The sequence below is a fragment of the Schistocerca serialis genome, chromosome 9 (genome assembly GCF_023864345.2).
Source record: "Schistocerca serialis cubense isolate TAMUIC-IGC-003099 chromosome 9, iqSchSeri2.2, whole genome shotgun sequence".
Lineage (NCBI taxonomy): Eukaryota > Metazoa > Arthropoda > Insecta > Orthoptera > Acrididae > Schistocerca > Schistocerca serialis.
In genome coordinates this window covers 57,815,897-57,833,141 of record NC_064646.1, presented here as the reverse complement: position 1 = coordinate 57,833,141, position 17,245 = coordinate 57,815,897, and the positions used below count along the sequence as shown (strand labels likewise).

At 41.0% G+C, this 17,245-nt stretch overlaps 1 protein-coding gene across 1 annotated transcript in view; it reads left to right on the top strand.

The window, feature by feature from the left end:
- Positions 1-17,245, top strand: part of LOC126419153 (endoglucanase E-4-like) — a 376,809-nt gene that overhangs the window by 337,369 nt on the left and 22,195 nt on the right. The window contains exons 5-7 of the mRNA XM_050086264.1: positions 1,355-1,532; positions 10,951-11,113; positions 17,004-17,168. Coding sequence (XP_049942221.1) covers positions 1,355-1,532; positions 10,951-11,113; positions 17,004-17,168 — 506 coding nt within the window. The remainder of the gene's footprint in view (positions 1-1,354; positions 1,533-10,950; positions 11,114-17,003; positions 17,169-17,245) is intronic.

Here is a 17,245-nt window from a genome sequence, read left to right as displayed (position 1 = left end):
CCAGGTTCGTCGTCTAGTACACCATCGCAGGCGCTCCTGTCTGATGCAGCGTCAAGGGTAACTGCAGCCATGGTCTCCGAGCCGATAGTCCATGCTGCTGCAAAGGTCGTCGAACTGTTCGTGCAGACGGTTGTTGTCTTGCAAACGTCCCCATCTGTTGACTCAGGGATCGAGACGTGGCTGCACGATCCGTTACAGTCATGCAGATAAGATGACTGTCATCTTTACTGCTAGTGATACGAGGCCGTTGGGATCCTGCACGGCGTTCAGTATTAACCTCCTAAACCCACCGATTCCATATTCTGTTAACAGTCATTGGATCTCGACCAACGCGAGCAGCAATGCCGCGATACGATAAACCGCAGTCGTGATAGGCTACAATCCGACGTTTATCAAAGTCGGAAACGTGATGGTACGCATTTCTCCTCCTTACACGAGGCATCACAACAACGTTTCACCAGGCAACGCCGTTCAACTGCTGTTTATGTATGAGAAATCGGTTGGAAACTTTTCTCATGTCAGCACGTTGCGCCGGCCTCAGTGGCCGTGCGGTTCTAAACGCTGCAGTCCGGAACCGTGGGACTGCTACGGTCGCAGGTTCGAATCCTGCCTCGGGCATGGATGTGTGTGATGACCTTAGGTTAGTTAGGTTTAAGTAGTTTTAAGTTCTAGGGGACTGATGACCTAAGATGTTAAGTCGCTTAGTGCTCATAGCCATTTTTTCAGCACGTTGTAGGTGTTGCCACCGGCGAATGAACTGAAAAGCTAAACATTTGCATATGACAGCATCTTCATCCAGTCGGTTAAATTTCGCGTCTGTAGCATGTCATCTTCATGGTGTAGCAATTTTAATGGTCAGTATTGTAAGTTTCCCGTGATTTCCCTAAGTAACTTAAGGCAAATGTGGGGGTGGTTCCTTTGAAAGGGCTCAGCTGATTTCCTTCTCCATCCATACCTAATCCAAGCTTGTGCTCTGTCTCTCTAATCACCTCGCTGTCGACGGGACATTAAACACTAATCTCCTCCTCCTCCGGGTACCACGAAAACGAGGAAGCGGAACCGTCGGCACTCATTTGGTGTACGTGTCTAGTCACATAAATGTCGCTGTTCCAATTTGCCTGCTCCAAAACCGACACCCATCGGGTAACAATCAAACACTTGTGAATATGTCCCGCGCGCGAGCAAACACCATGCACCAGGCATTTCCACCAGGGAGAATTCTCGTTCGCTGTTGCGCTTTTGATGATGTTTGCTTCACTGTAAATCGTCTTTAGATACCCGAACATTGTGTGTAGTTACAATCTTGCTCACCACGGCACACTGTGTTTGACTCGTGTGGACATTGTGTTGACAGGTTCTGATCTAGCAGGGGAGACAGCAGCAGCCCTGGCAGCAGCCTCACTAGTGTTCCGAGGGGACAAGCCAGAGTATGCGGATCTGTGCCTACGTCATGCACGTGAGCTGTACCACTTCGCAAACCAGCACCGCGGTCTCTACCACGAGAGCATCCGGGGTGCCGAACCCTACTACGAGTAAGTGATATTTGCGAATGGAACAGAATAATACAGTGGAAATGGTAGTGGCACCAGAAGTGATATTGAGTACACTTCTACCAAACTTCTTGGCATATACTTAGATACGAAATTAACCTGGCAGAGTCACATAGACAACATATCTCGAAAACTTTTGTGAGTTATCTATCTAATGAAAAAAATTACGCACCTGTGTTTCTGAGAGCCTGCTGATTAATTCCTATTATGCATTCTTTCATTGCCATATTAGCTATGGTATTCTTCTATGGGGTAATTCTCCATGGTCCAGAAAAATTTTTATTTGGCAGAAGAAAGCCATCAGGAGCATCTCTGGGATTACCAAAAATAACATATCATGTAGGTCATACTTCAAAGAATTACAGATAATGACAGTCCCTTCTCTTTTTATATACAGCTGCCTTTTGTACATAAAAGAAAACTTTAACAGTTACAACCCTAGGCAGTCCATTCATAATCATAACACTCGTCAAACATTTAAGATAGACATACCAACAACTCGACTCAAGAAAACACAAGACAGTTATGAATACATGGGAATAAGACTTTTCAACACATTACCTGTGCAGGCACATTGTGTCTCTCTTAATATATTTAAAAGTAAGACTAAAAAATGGCTGAAAGACCAAGCTTTTACAGTGTTATAGAATTTGAAAACTCTTCAAAAATAGACCTCATGTACGAAACAACTTGCAACTCTGTTTGTACCTCTTCCTAAGCTTTTTTGATCTCTGTAGTTCCACATTTAACTGTTAAACATGTGGAGAAATCCTTATGTATGAAATGTATTCTTTTATTATGCACATTCTTTAAAATACACACTTTAATTATGTTGGATATCTTTATGTGTCAAATGTATTCCTTTATTATGTATGTTCTTTTAAAATGTATACTTTAGCTTTGTGATACCTCACAATAGTTATATTTCTTAATATGTAAATTGTACATTACTCATGACGACATCAATTGCATGTAAATGCTTAAAGATGGACCTTCCCTTGCGGCTTGTAAATGTAGATGCTTGCTTCCAAAAATCAAAATTAATGATCCTATCCAAATCTTATTCACAACATGTGGAAGTTGAAACATAAAGGAAGCTGTGATTCTTGAAATTTTCCCCGCATAGAGAATGTTCCATGAAGTTTCACGATTGCAGCTGGATGACATTGACGGTATCAACCACCAGTCATTCAACCACCTTCAGGTGAGTGTTTTGCAGGGGAGATTGCTTGTTCACACCGTTCATCATGTGGTGCGGAGATCATGCGCAAAGTCAGCCACTACATAAGCGATCTCCTTCAATGTTTGCGCACTCCTCGAACACTGATCTGTCTATAGGGACATGCATTATGTTGATACTATATGCGTACTATCTGTCAGAATGCAGGCTCGTGGAGTTAAAATTCAGATGTCAGGTTTACAAAATTAACTTTAGCTAGATGTGTCATTAGTCTTAAAAGGCATTCTCTTCAAACAAAGTAAAGAAATCATCAGGTCCTACGCCTTATCCAGGTGAAAGCTGCTATCACAATCAATAAGATCTTCCACCAAATGTATGAGGGGGGCCCAAAAGTAACCAGAATCGTAATGCTGCACATCGTGTACTTCTAGTAGCAGGTTGCGCCGCCAGAGAGTTGTAGTAGGAGCTCTGCTGAATCATTCTGCCACGCGGCGTCACCCAACAGTGAGAAGTGTGGTTTCTTTGGCAGTTCTTTGAGTGTACGTACAGTGCAGACGTGACACGAGGAAGTGGTTAGTTCTTACGAACAATGTGCGGCAGTGAAGTTTTGTTTCTTGCTTGGCAAGAACGCAGCAGAAACTGTTGCGATGATTCAAACAGTCTACAAAGACCATGCTCTTAGTAAAATGCAAGTGTACAAATGGTTTCCTCGGTTTAAAAAGGGAGAAATTGTGGTTGAAGATCAGCCCCATTCCGGTCGACCTTCAACTGCTCGAAACGAAGGCAACATCGACAAAATTCATGATCTCATCAGTGAAGATCGACGCAGGACAGTCGACCAACTCGAGAACTTGTCCGGATTGTCCTGGAGCTCAATTCAGCGCACCTTGACCATCGATTTGGGCATACGAAGAGTGGCAACAAAATTCGTGCCGAAGCTTCTTACCGGAGATCAAAGGGATCGTCGTGTTCAAGCCTGTCTCAAAATGAAAGACATGTTCAAAGATGATCCACATTTTTTCAACACAATCATTACAGGTGATGAGTCATAGTGCTATGGGTACGATCCAGAAAGTAAACAACAGTCATCACGATGGAAGTCACCTGGCTCACATCAACCAAGAAAAGCTCGACAAGTGAAATTGAATGTGAAAATGGTGTTGATCTGTTTTTTTTTTTTGACATCAAAGGGATGATACACTCTGAATTTGTTCCTGAAAACCAGACAGTAAACCAGCAATTCTATTTGGAGGTTATGAAATGGCTTCACAGAAGTTTGTCGCAAAAACGTCCGGCTTTGTGGGATTCTCGCGTGTGGTTCCTGCATCACAACAATGCTCCCGCACACACGGCTCTAAGCGTTCACCAGTTTTTGGCCTTAACGAAGACGAGTACCTTGAGCCAGGCACCCTATTTGCCGGATTTAGCACCCTCGGACTTCTTCCTATTCCTGAGGATGAAAAGAGACTTGAGAGGGAAGCGTTTTGCGGATGTGGAATACGTAAAATGCAATGTCATGAAAGTGCTAGCAGGCATCAAAGAGGACGAATTTAAAAGGTGCTTTGAACGCTGGAATGAACATTTGGACAAATGTATTAATGCTAATGGAGAGTACTTCGAAGGAGATTAAGGTTGTATTTGAAAACAATAAAGTATAAGCTTTCTAGAAAGAAATTCCGGTTATTTTTGGGTCCCCCCTCATATTTCCATTGATTCCTTAATAATAGAGTTCCAGAAGGATCTCGTTGAGACCAGGATTTCCATGGCAGAATAATTCTCCGAATGTCCTGTGGAGATATAATGCTTGGCTATGGCTGACTTAGTGGGCTGCAAAAGGTGTTTGTGACCATCATGTTCAATGCACATTTCATGCACTGTACACATTGTCTAACCAATGTAGGCTTACTGGCACAGTATTATGTATATTTCAGCCCTCCTTAATCCCAGATCATCCTTTGGATGCACGGATTTGTAGTAGCATCGATAGTGCTGGGTACATCGATACTGCTGGGGTGAGGGGGGGTCAGAAGTAGACTTGTCAGATTGGCTGGTATGACTCCCTCTAGCCAGACATGTGGTTTCTCAAGTGGCAGAAGAAGAAAACACAGTCACACTCAGATTGGAAGCAGTTCATTTATTTCTCCAGCTCAGCATACATCAGAGATCCAATACCCAAGTTCATCAGGTGGGGGTGGGCATCGAACCCACAGTCCTTGATGGCAGTGCACAGTCAGCATGCATCACAGGCACAGATTGTCAACAATGCAGCAGGATTTGGAATGTAGGTAAACATTCTGTGCAGCTGATGTGAGTCAGTGTTGTCCATGCAGACTTGCTTATGAACTATAATAAATCTTATGAATAATTCACATTTGCTGTTTTGTAGCACATGTAGATGGAAGTGAGTGTGCCACATAAAATTAATTTTTTCTGGAGTGGACAGTCTAAAGAAAATTTCAGTGCACTACCTACATTTCATATGCAGCAATGTGTGACCTCATGTGAATCAAATGTAACTCCTACTTTTCATTGCAGACTACTCAAATTTTGTATGGTGGGTTACTTAGTTTAGAAGCATCTCAGTAGCTGTGATCATGAATGAAAAGGTAGGAACTTATATAATCTGTAATATGAGGCTATAAGTAATGAGAGAGTCAAATTTTTTCACTGCATATTTTCTGTAACATTGAGAAAGAAAACAGAGCAGTCAGCAGGCACGTGACAAGCTGCTGGTGTTACAACTGCTGCACGAACTGGATGGTTAACCAGCATTCTCTGTATCTGCATCTGCAGGTGAATACAACTAGGCTGGACAGTGCAGTGAGTCAGCACACAGGCTACCAGATTTCTTTGTGTTCTCACACTTAAGGTCTAGCAGCCACTTCATTTTGCTGGCTTGCCATTTGGCAGCTTGCAGAGAGAGCAGTGTCATCCAGGGAGTGAAATCTGGGCCCTAACAAGCAGTGTCGGGCAATGGTAGTTGCTGAGCAGGTCAGTTACTGGAAGGCTCCAAGTTAGACCCTCAGCCCATCAAAGCTGATGTCAGAACGTACAGCTTGTGGTTCCACAGAATGATGGACGTTGGTGATTGCACCAGCAGACAGTGGTAGACTGACAATGTTTTCCCCATCACATGCAGTTGTTGCCCACTCCACGGCTTTTGCTGACGCAATGTCTTTCACCAGCTTGGTTGCCAGAATATCTACTCGACAGAATCAGGTCTGTTGACAGGCAGGTGCCATAGATGACACGCAGTTCCCCTGTTGCAATGCTGTGGGAGTGTCCTGGATTCTAGTAACTCTGGTTTCTGATCAGGTGGTTCCGCCAATGTACTGAGGCCATCTGTGATGGTCTGTGAAGTGCCAGCTGATTACTACAACCAGTGCGGTTACAGCAGCAGTGATTTACACTGTTCAGCCCCACCAAATCTGTTGCATTGCTTGTTTATCAGCTTTAGGAATATTGGCATGTGTCTTGATAACTTTCTTACCTACATGAAAAGCTTGGTGTCCTCTAGAACATCTTGTGATTTATCCCAGATGTAGTTGAGATAGATCATTTACTGTTGGAGGAATGTAATCAGTTTTGTAGGGAAGATGTAATTTTGAAATCGTCATGTGTATTTGCATTTTCTTTCATTTCACCATGACATATACGAGGGGGGACCCGAAAGAAACCAGATCGTTGTCATAAAAAATTTATTGATGAACCTTTTTACAAAATTACTTCAGTCACCTTCAAAATACTCTCCATTACAGGCGATGCACTTGTCAAGTCTCTTTTCCCACTGTTGGAAGCATGTTTGGAACTCTTCAAGTTTGATATTGTCCAGTGCCCTTTGCGATGCTGTTTTTACCGCCTCCACATCGTCATAACGCTCCCTTTTTAGCGTTGTTTTCATTCGTGGAAATAGGAAAATGTCGCACGGGGCTAGGTCCAGGGAATACGGAGCGTGGGGAATGACAGACCACCTCTGAGATGCCAAATAGTGGGTCACTTGTAAGGCTATGTGTGCTGGAGCGTTGTCGGGATGCAGAAACCAGTCACCTGATCGCCAAAGTTCTGGGTGTTTCCTCCTCACATCCTCTCACAGACGCCTTAAAACATCCAAGTAAAAGTGCTGGTTAACAGTCTGGCCAGGGGGTACGAATTCCCGATGCACAATTCCACGAACATAAAAAAGGCAATGATCATCGTCTTCACATTTGACATCACTTGCCTTGCTGTTTTTGGTCTGGGAGAGTTGGGAGCCCTGCACTGGATTGACACTTGCTTGGTTTCTGGGTCATACCCGTAACACCAACTCTCATCCCCTGTAATGACTTTGTGCAAGAAGTTTGGATCACATGCAATCTCTGTTATCAAGTCCTGACACACATTCATGCGGATGGTATTTTGCTTCTGTGTGAGAAGGTGCAGAAAAAATTTAGCAGCAACACGTCTCATGTGCAAATCCTCACTCAAAATCTGCTGGCACGAGCTCCAACTGATTCCTCTCTCTGCTGAAATTTGGTCGATCGTTTGGCGACGATCCTCGTTGATCTTTTAGCGGACCTTTTGAATGTTCTCCTCACTTTGCGATGTTGCAGGGCGTCCAGAACTAGCTTGGTCTTCAACACACATCTCACCACTATTAAAGCGCCCAAATCACTCGAAAACCTGCGTGCGGCTCATAGCGTCCTCCTGGAAAGTTTCCTGAAGCATTTGGTGTGTCTCCGTTGCAGTTTTTTTTTAAGCAGGAAACAAAATTTCACACACACTCTTTGTCCTTTTAAAGTTACCATAACGACTTCGCAGAGGTAACCCGCCAACAGTCAGAGAAACACGATACCACACTTGCACATTCAGCTCTACACTGATGCCATCTGCACAGTTGTTTCATGAAGGTCTCTACTAACACCATCCAGCGTGAGAACCCTGCACTACGTCTATGAGTGGCAGCGCCCTCGGAGTCCGGTTCCTTTTGGGTCCCCCCTCGTACATACATAAAATTGTTCTTGATGCCACATCTTTGTGTTTATTAGTTCACACAGCTGTGTGGGCACTCTCAAATAGATGGAGATTGTTGTTGAGAGATGAAGCAGGCCTATACCATTGCACCCATGTAAATTTCATATGTGCTACATAAATAGTAGTTTTCGACTCATGCCTTTACAATTAGCCACAGCTGTTATGCCTAAGTCAACATCAAACATATTTTATTCCAGGTGGACTGAAATGTCACTCATTGAATGTTATGTACACACAGGTGCGTGCGCGCGCGCGCGCGCACACGCACACACACACACACACACACACACTCAAAACCATTTTACACAAAATTTTAATATTTTGTTAGGAAAACTGACAACATTCTCCCAAAAATGAATTAAAATAGTCCCAGTGCAACACATCTGACCACAGTTTTCATGGTGTTTCCCTCGGTTATCAAGTGAATGATCCTCCCACAGTTCCCAATTGAGATTCCCTCTGCTCAGTTCCCAGACTGACATTTGGTTGAAAAGAACTGCAATTCTTTAATGGTCTGCATCTCAAAGAGCCACATTTGTTTCATTCTTTAAGTATACACACTTTCTGTACATAATTTAATCCCTGCAACCAGTATATTATTAAATTTCATGCAACTACTGAATTGAAGAGTAGTTCTAATTTTAGTATCGGTACAGAATTGCTGCAGTATCTGTAGGGAGATAGCCAATTGCTACACAACCACACCACTTGGTAAAAGTTAAACTAACACTTTCATTCAGAATGGGCATCTGTGCTTAGGTAAACTACATGTTGGCTACATAGCTGAAATCGCACCAGGTGTGTATCAGTCACCTGCATTTATGGTACTTTACATTTAGGTGATCACTTATTTCTCAACCACAGTAAGGACACCTGTAGTGTGTATTGCAAGAGATTTGTAGCAGTTTTGTAAGCCACAATTTTCTTTTGTCAGATGGGTTTACTTCATCAATGAGTGGCTCCAATACAGAACTGTTAACCGAATAATTAAAAACAAATATTTCACAGCTTGAATATTTTTCTACCTTGCATGTTCCATATGAATCAACATAAAACCCATGCACTCAGTTTACTGAACATAGATGCATAATTAAACATTATAAAAAGGTTTATGAAGATTGGCATTCACCCTTCACCAACGCAAATTTACTGAGGTGCCTTCTGCTATAAGTTATACTTGCGTAATTTTGTCCTCGCCACAAGTAGTCAAGCAGCTTATCATCTAGCAAGGTGAAATTGTCACCAAAATATTCATAGAGCAGTGAGATTGCCCTTAACATTCAAGAGAGGACGTTGGTGGCCCCCATGTAATACCACCCCCAGAACAACACTCCATGTTCACCTTGTTGCAAGTGTGGGACACATTGTTGGAGGCATTCAGTGTTACTGGGCTGTCTCCAAATACATTGTCTGTGATTATCAGGGTTCAAACAAATTCGAGTTTTGTTGTTCATAATCAAGACCTAAAACCAATCATGGGGTGTCTGTTCTGCATGATTTTTTGCCTCTCTAATGGAGTACACAGTGTTGGAGTACACAGTGTTGTGGTGTACAACATGGTGCTTGCCGTGGTCATCAGGGATGGAGATCTACATTGTGCAATCATCTCCTAACAGTTTGATGCAATACGTTACACCTGTAGCCTTTTTGAATGACTAATTCAGTTCCAAAGCACTCACCCTACAGCTCCTTTGATTCAAAAGTCCTAGATATCGATCATCCTGTGCACTTGTCAAACGTGGACAGCCTGTGTGGTGTAAGTCCTCAACACTACCTGTTAATAGGAACCAATCCCATGCCTGCACCACATCAGTTTGGTTCTGGTGCACACTTTGAGCAACTTCCATGGTTAACAAACCTTCTGCACATTCTGTGATGTGGACCTAATGATTGGTCACAACTGTCCTTTGTGAGATGATGGATGTTCACTGTGCTGTTCCACGGATGTCTCTTAATGCGTCCTCACTGGTGCTTTACTTTCAATTGAAATGCTGCAGTCTGTTCGAGCAAGGCATTCTACCCATAGCAAATGCCCATGGTAACAAAGTGTATGTTTACAAACAACATCAGAGATGACCTACCGATCACTACAGGAAGAGTCATGACATGTCAGGGTGATGTGATACTTCTGTTATTGTGTGTATGCATTCATAAAATGTGATGACATCCATACAGAGAAATCTGTATACAAATTAATCTTTGTTACTAAAGAGCTAAACTGTGACCTGGTACCAGTTGCAGGTTGCCTTTCCGGTGGTTTCTAATCATGACAAAAATTTGATTTTCCTTATTTCACACAATTATTGACCAAATAAAAAAAATTAAAATGCTGCCATAACCTGCACATTAATAGATATAATCTTTTTTTACTTATTGCATTAAATCTTTAAACTGTGTATTTGTCTCGAGCCAGTGTAACTCAGCATGTGGATTACCCAGATTATATTCATCCACTATCTGAGAATGAAAGAACTTCTAATAAATAATTTAAAACCTTTTCTGAACTTTCTCTACCCATCACAAATTAATGAAAGGAAAAAGATAATTACTTACTACATTTTCACTGTTCACGCAGTAAAACTTCAGCCGCAGGCATAAGTTTTTATTTTATTACTTCTTTACCACTAATTCTGTTCACAACCCATTTTACAGACATTATCCACAAATGGTGCTGAATGTACCTACAAAATGATATTACTGTATGACACACAGTCCAGGAGTTATCACATTACAAACATTGAAATGCATGAAAAACTACAATATTTTCAATCATAAAGGATTTTCCTGTTTAGCATCAAATATTTAACTCATCATCTCATTTATAAACTAATCAGATGTTTGAAACTGTTTTATACACATATGTTTGATTCTTTTAAGAATCTCAAGCAGGAGATGGATTACTGTTAAGTAAATGAGTGAATACCATGAAACAATATCGTGTATGAATTTTATATATCTGTAAATTTTATCTCTTTGTTATCCTCACTCACCTACTATCTCATTCACCTACTATGTGCTTAAATATTTTGGTATTATGTTCCCTACATTACTCCTTTATGCAGAATATTGCTTTCAGACTGTTAAGTGTAGCAATTTCTTTTATTACTGCTATATGCAAGTTCACAAATTCTGCATCATTTAATGAGTGACATAAATTTTAAATAAACACAATGCACACAAAGAATTATTTGAAATATAATTGTTGTTCAGGTCCACCGACTATGGTGATGAACTGACGTGGGCTGCAGCATGGCTGTACAAGGCAACAAATGAATCACAGTTTTTGGATGAAGCTGAGCACCACTATATGAAATTCAGATTGAAAGAAAGGCCAAATGAATTTTTTTACAATAAGAAGGTTGCTGGTGTTCAGGTAAGAATTTATTTAATTTATTGTACTACCTCCATACCAGATGCCAAATCACAGTAAACAGATATTGTCCACAAAAATACACACACAAAGAGAATGGTGCAAACATTTCAATTATTTATTTAAGTCCAGAATTTCCAAATATATGCTACAATATTTCTGCATAGATTTGAAACTAAACGTTTGTTATGTAGAAACATACTAAAATAACTGATTGGAAACGTACTAGAAGAACTGATTGTCTTAGGAACATAGGGCAAACATTAATGTGGGATATAAGCTGAATTAAACAAATGTAAAGATAATATTAGTCTTAGAAGAGTTAAGAAAGTAACTATGAAGGTAGTTATTATAATTTCAAGTTTCCTGTGCAACAACTTGCAGATGTAATCTGTGTTTCATTTGCAATAAGAGAAGTTATTGTTTCACATAAAAAGATACATATAGTTATTTATTGCCTTCATTCTCATAATGATGGAGTCTATACAAGCAGTATTATTGTAGTACTCCTTTTCGGCTTACAAATGGCATCATTCAGTTAACAGGGATTTAAGGTGTTAACTGTTCACCTTGTTGCATATTTTTTCTTAAGTTAAATAAACTTATAAAAGGACACAAAATCTCATCCTTAAAAAATTGATGGGTTAGAGTTAACAGAAAAAGGAGTATTTGTGAAGTATTTTATCCTTCTGCTACCTTACATTCTAGATTTAGTTTTTCTGTATCCCAACTGAAAGTAAATATCATGTGTATCTAACTCGACTACAAGTAATGCACATCTCAATCTTTTAATCCTTTACATGGCTTAAATTCCTCACTAGTGGCTTCTATCAAAGCAAAGCAGAACAACTTTTTGATTTTGTTTGTTTTTGTAAAGTGCCTGTGACATATTTTAGAAGATTGCAATGAGTAACCTGTTACGATAACGTAAATTCCAGGATGGGAACAATAAATAAAAATAATAAAATGAGAACACCCATACCACCTTTCTGTATGATAAGTAATCTATATGGTACTTCCCTAACTCTATGATATTTGATATATGATATATGTGTATGCATATCTGTTTCAGTCAGCAAAAAGACAAAAATGTCACACTTGAGGGTACTCTTGTGGTTAGCAATGTGGTCTTCAGTTGGAAGGTATTTCATGCACCTCTCTGTACTAGTTTATCCCGTGGAGCTGCCACAACCTGCATCCACCTAAACCAAGCAGGTTTAGGTGGATGCAGGTTGTGGCAGCTCCACAGGATAAACTAGCACAGAGAGCTGTATTTGAGACTTGGTCTTCCTCTATAATTTTTACCTGCAACACTCCCGTCCATAACCAAACTGGCTATTCCTTGATGCCTCAGGGTGTTCTATCAACTACTTGAGTCAAGTTATACAATAAATTTCTTTTCTATCCACTTGATACATTATATCTACATTAGTTGTCTGATCTACTAATCTAATCTTCAGCATTTTTCTGTAGCACAACATTTCAAAAGCTTCTTTTCCCTTCTTGTCTGTATGGCTTACTGTCCACATTTCACTTCATATAAGGCTACATCCCAGAAGAATACATCCTAAAATATAAGGAACTGGGTATACATCCTGATCATCTTCTTCTCCTTCCCTCTCTGTCAATCTCCCTCTGCCCCCTTTCTGTCCACCTCTTCCTCCCCATCTCTTCCTCTGCCCGTCTTGTCCTTACTGAGTGAGGAAGCGAAGCGGTTAGCAAACTGGACTCATATTTGAGAGGACGACGGTTCAAACTCGTGTCTGGTCATCCAGAGTTAGGTTTTCCATGATTTTTCTAAATCACCTAAGGCAGTTGCAAGGATGGCACCTTTGACAGGGCATGGATGATTTCCTTCTTAATCCTTACCTAATCCAAGCTCATGCTCCATTTCTAATAACACTGTTGTCGACGGGACATTAAACACTAATCTTGTCCTCCATCTTGTCCTTTCCACCTCTCTATGTCCATTTCCATCACCTCTCTCTTTGTCCATCTCTTCTTCATCCCTCTCTCTCACACTGAGCCTCATTTAATGTTACTGCAAACAAAATCTTGATTGGGAATTGAAGAAGTTTAAAGTGAGTGGGTAAATTTATTGGGATCATTGGTATGTGGGGTACACAGGGGATAAAAGAGAACTCTATAGGTGCTGGTTCTGTAGGATAATAGGGTCAGTGAGAGCATTTCATGTAGTTTTAGTATGTGAATGGGTAGAATTGCAAAGTTATGGAAAAATCAGATCCTGTGATATTATTATAATCATCAGCTGGTAAGCCATAAATATAACTTTGTCTATCAAACCATGTGTGACAAATGTGGTGGTTGCCATAGAATTTTGAAAGAGGGGGTGTTCTGTGTAGACTGTAAGTTATGGTTTCGTTGGGGTGAATGTAGCAGTGAGGAAATGAGGTTAGAAAATAAGGCTCTTCTGTGGCAGTGTAGGTTATGTAAAAAGGACAGAAAAATCACAGAAAAGGTGGCAAAAATTTGTGCCCTTAAGGCTTGATTAGAAAATGCAAACTGTGAATTATCTAGGTTAAGGGAGGAAAAAGAGACTGGGAATTGGGAAAAGGTAGCAAACAAAGGGCGAAAAAGGCAAACAGTTAAAAAAAATCCAGAAATTCAATTAGTAAATCAGTTTGGCTTGCTATCTGCAGTGGAGGAAGGACCTCATCCAGATGTAGTTGAAAGTAGGTTGAAGCAGAACTTGAGCTTAAAGAAAAAAAGACAGGTTGGGATCAAACCAGAATAGGAAAACAAAGAATTCTGCTTATAGGCAGTAGTCATGGGAGGGGTGTGGGCCAGCAGCTTCAGGAGAAATTAGGTGCAGGGTACCAGGTCACAAGTTTTGTGAAACCATGTGCTTGCCTTAGCCAGGTGACAGAAAACTTAGGTCAGCTATGCAGGGACTTTGAGAAGGAAGATCAGGTAATTATAGTTGGGGGAGCAGGAAACAACCTGGCTATGAATCCAACATACAGTATTAAGAGTGACCTGGACAAAATAGGAGCAGAAACTGAGCACACAAATGTGGGGTTTGTGGAGGTCTTTCAGCACCTTGATCAGCCCTGGGTAAACACTGCTGTAAGGCATGTTAACACTGAGCTGAACAGGATGCTCCAGACACTGGCAAAATCTCAGTATTGTTCCAGTAAATGCTATTAGTAGGTGGGGATACACTACACATGGCTTGCACCTGAATAGGATGGGGAAAAGTAAGTTAGCTTCTCTATTAGCAGAAACTGTAAGGGGGTTAACAGTTGCACAAAGGGTGGTCCCTGTGGTTAGTGGGTCCAGGCAGACAGGTTTTTTAGGTTAAAGCCAAAGTCAAGACAGATAACAATCAAGATAAATAGAATAAAAGAAACTTAACGTATAGTTAATAGGGATAAAGCTGAGGGCAGTATCAGCATACTTCATCAAAATATCAGGGGAATAAAAAATAAAGTAGATGAGCTATTAGTGTGTTTAGATGATTTCAAAAATAAGAATGAGATTGATATACTCTGTGTGTCTGAACAACATGTAACTGTGGGCATGGATAGTGTCAGTATAAGTGGGTATAATTTAGCATCTTACACTTGTAGATCTAGGATGGATAAAGGAGGAGTTGCCATTTTCATAAAACAAGGGCATAATTGCAAAACTCTAGAAGTAAGCAAATTTTGTGTTGATCAGCACTTTGAGGTTTGTGCATGTGAACTTCAGCTAGGTAATGTAGTATTGATATTAGCAGCAGTGTACAGGTCCCCATTAGGAGACTGGGAGTTGTTCATAAAAAAGTTTGACTCCCTATTATGTATTAGGCTGTCTGTCAGACAAAAAGAAGACGTTATTAATCTGTGGTGATTTCGATGTAAACTTTCTAAGTAATTCTGATAGGAAAAGTGAACTAGAAGTGTTATTAACAACATATTACAGAATCAGTGATCTAATTCCCTATATGTATAGCTCAGGACAGTAGCACGCTAATAGGTAATGTACACTCCTGGAAATGGAAAAAAGAACACATTGACACCGGTGTGTCAGACCCACCATACTTGCTCCGGACACTGCGAGAGGGCTGTACAAGCAATGATCACACGCACGGCACAGCGGACACACCAGGAACCGCGGTGTTGGCCGTCGAATGGCGCTAGCTGCGCAGCATTTGTGCACTGCCGCCGTCAGTGTCAGCCAGTTTGCCGTGGCATACGGAGCTCCATCGCAGTCTTTAACACTGGTAGCATGCCGTGACAGCGTGGACATGAACCGTATGTGCAGTTGACGGACTTTGAGCGAGAGCGTATTGTGGGCATGCGGGAGGCCGGGTGGACGTACCGCCGAATTGCTCAACACGTGGGGCGTGAGGTCTCCACAGTACATCGATGTTGTCGCCAGTGGTCGGCGGAAGGTGCACGTGCCCGTCGACTTGGGACCGGACCGCAGCGATGCACGGATGCACGCCAAGACCGTAGGATCCTACGCAGTGCCGTAGGGGACCGCACTGTCACTTCCCAGCAAATTAGGGACACTGTTGCTCCTGGGGTATCGGCGAGGACCATTCGCAACCGTAGCACATGTGTTTCTGGATGGTTTTCTCAACTTATCACCAGTACTGAGGACTTACAGACTGTGTTGTGTGTGTTCCCTATGTGCCTACGCTATTAGTGCCAGTTTTGTGTAGTGCCATGTTGTGTGGCACCACATTCTGCAGTTATCCTTAATTTATGAGCTTGAGTGTATACATTACATATACAAATTTATATTCTATAGATAAGGGGCAATAAAAATGTTTTCGTTTGAAGACCATACAGTCCAGAACTGTATGCTAATCAGGCTAAATCATTATGGAGATACCCATTTGTTAGAATACTGTGTCCTGCTGCTTGGAGAAGTCTGTAACTGCTTGTTGCACATTCTCATCTGACAGGAATTGTTGATCATTCTAGATCTTTCTTAAGGGACCAAAGGTATGTTGATCACATGGAGAGAGATTGAGTTCATAGGATGGGTGCTGGAGCGCTTCCTACTTGGGTTGCCATAACTTCAGCATTATGGCATTTGTGATGTGGGTACGTGTGATATTGTGAAACAACAGCACCCCCTGGTGCATCATTCCACAGTGGTGCTTTTCAACAGACATGCTGCTCCATAAACATTCTTCATTCTCTGATGAATGTCTACTGATGATTGTTCTTTGGCAGTCGAGAAAAGAATAACAGCACATTGGTCCTGTTTGGACACACTTACTAATAGCATCATCATAGTTGACGCGTCCACATTTACCCTACACATGTCGGAAAGATACAAATATCACACCAATCCCTCACTTACACATCAGTGCTTAATACCTGCATCAGTTCACACTAAATTACATATATGCTGGAGCAACATTCTCAGATTGAAACTTTCTGATTGTCTCTTATTTATTAAAAAAATATGTAGCCTATGTCCACTAGACATTTATTAGAGTATTGTGTAAAAATTAGAAGTGAATTGTTCAAGAACTTTCTGAGATTTTTGCTAACAATGTTTCCTCTTGACACAATATGCATATATTTACATATTATTAAAAGTATATAGCCTATATCAGTCCAGATGTTTCAGATAATTATTGTTTCAATGTTAACTAGCTCATATACCATCTTCTCTCCACTGTTTTGCTCAAACCATTCAACTGTCACCAAAATTTTAAGAGGCAGGGACTTTAGTGCAGTTAGTCTGTAGTGAGAAACAGCAATAAGTTTAAAAGTAAGTGACCAACTTACTACATGAATTTTGTCTTATTTATCTACAGGTTGTTTCGTGTACAAGGATAACAGAGCTTTAATGCGCAAAGTAACATAAATTTTGCTTTTTTCTCTCTAAGCTTTTTAATTATGAGTTACATCCGTTATTTTCTTTTCAGGTTCTGATGGCACAGCTCACCAAACAAAAAGAGTATGTGGAAGCTGCACAAGCATTCTGTGATTTTACTGTCGACCACCAAAAGAGAACACCTAAAGGACTGGTGTACATTGACAAGTTTGGAACGCTCTGCCATGCAGCAAATGTTGCATTTGTTTGTTTACAGGTACTGAATTATCACATTACTGAAGATAGTCTGCGTTCGTCCAAACTTAACTAAAAATTCAAAAAAGTTCTGCCTGA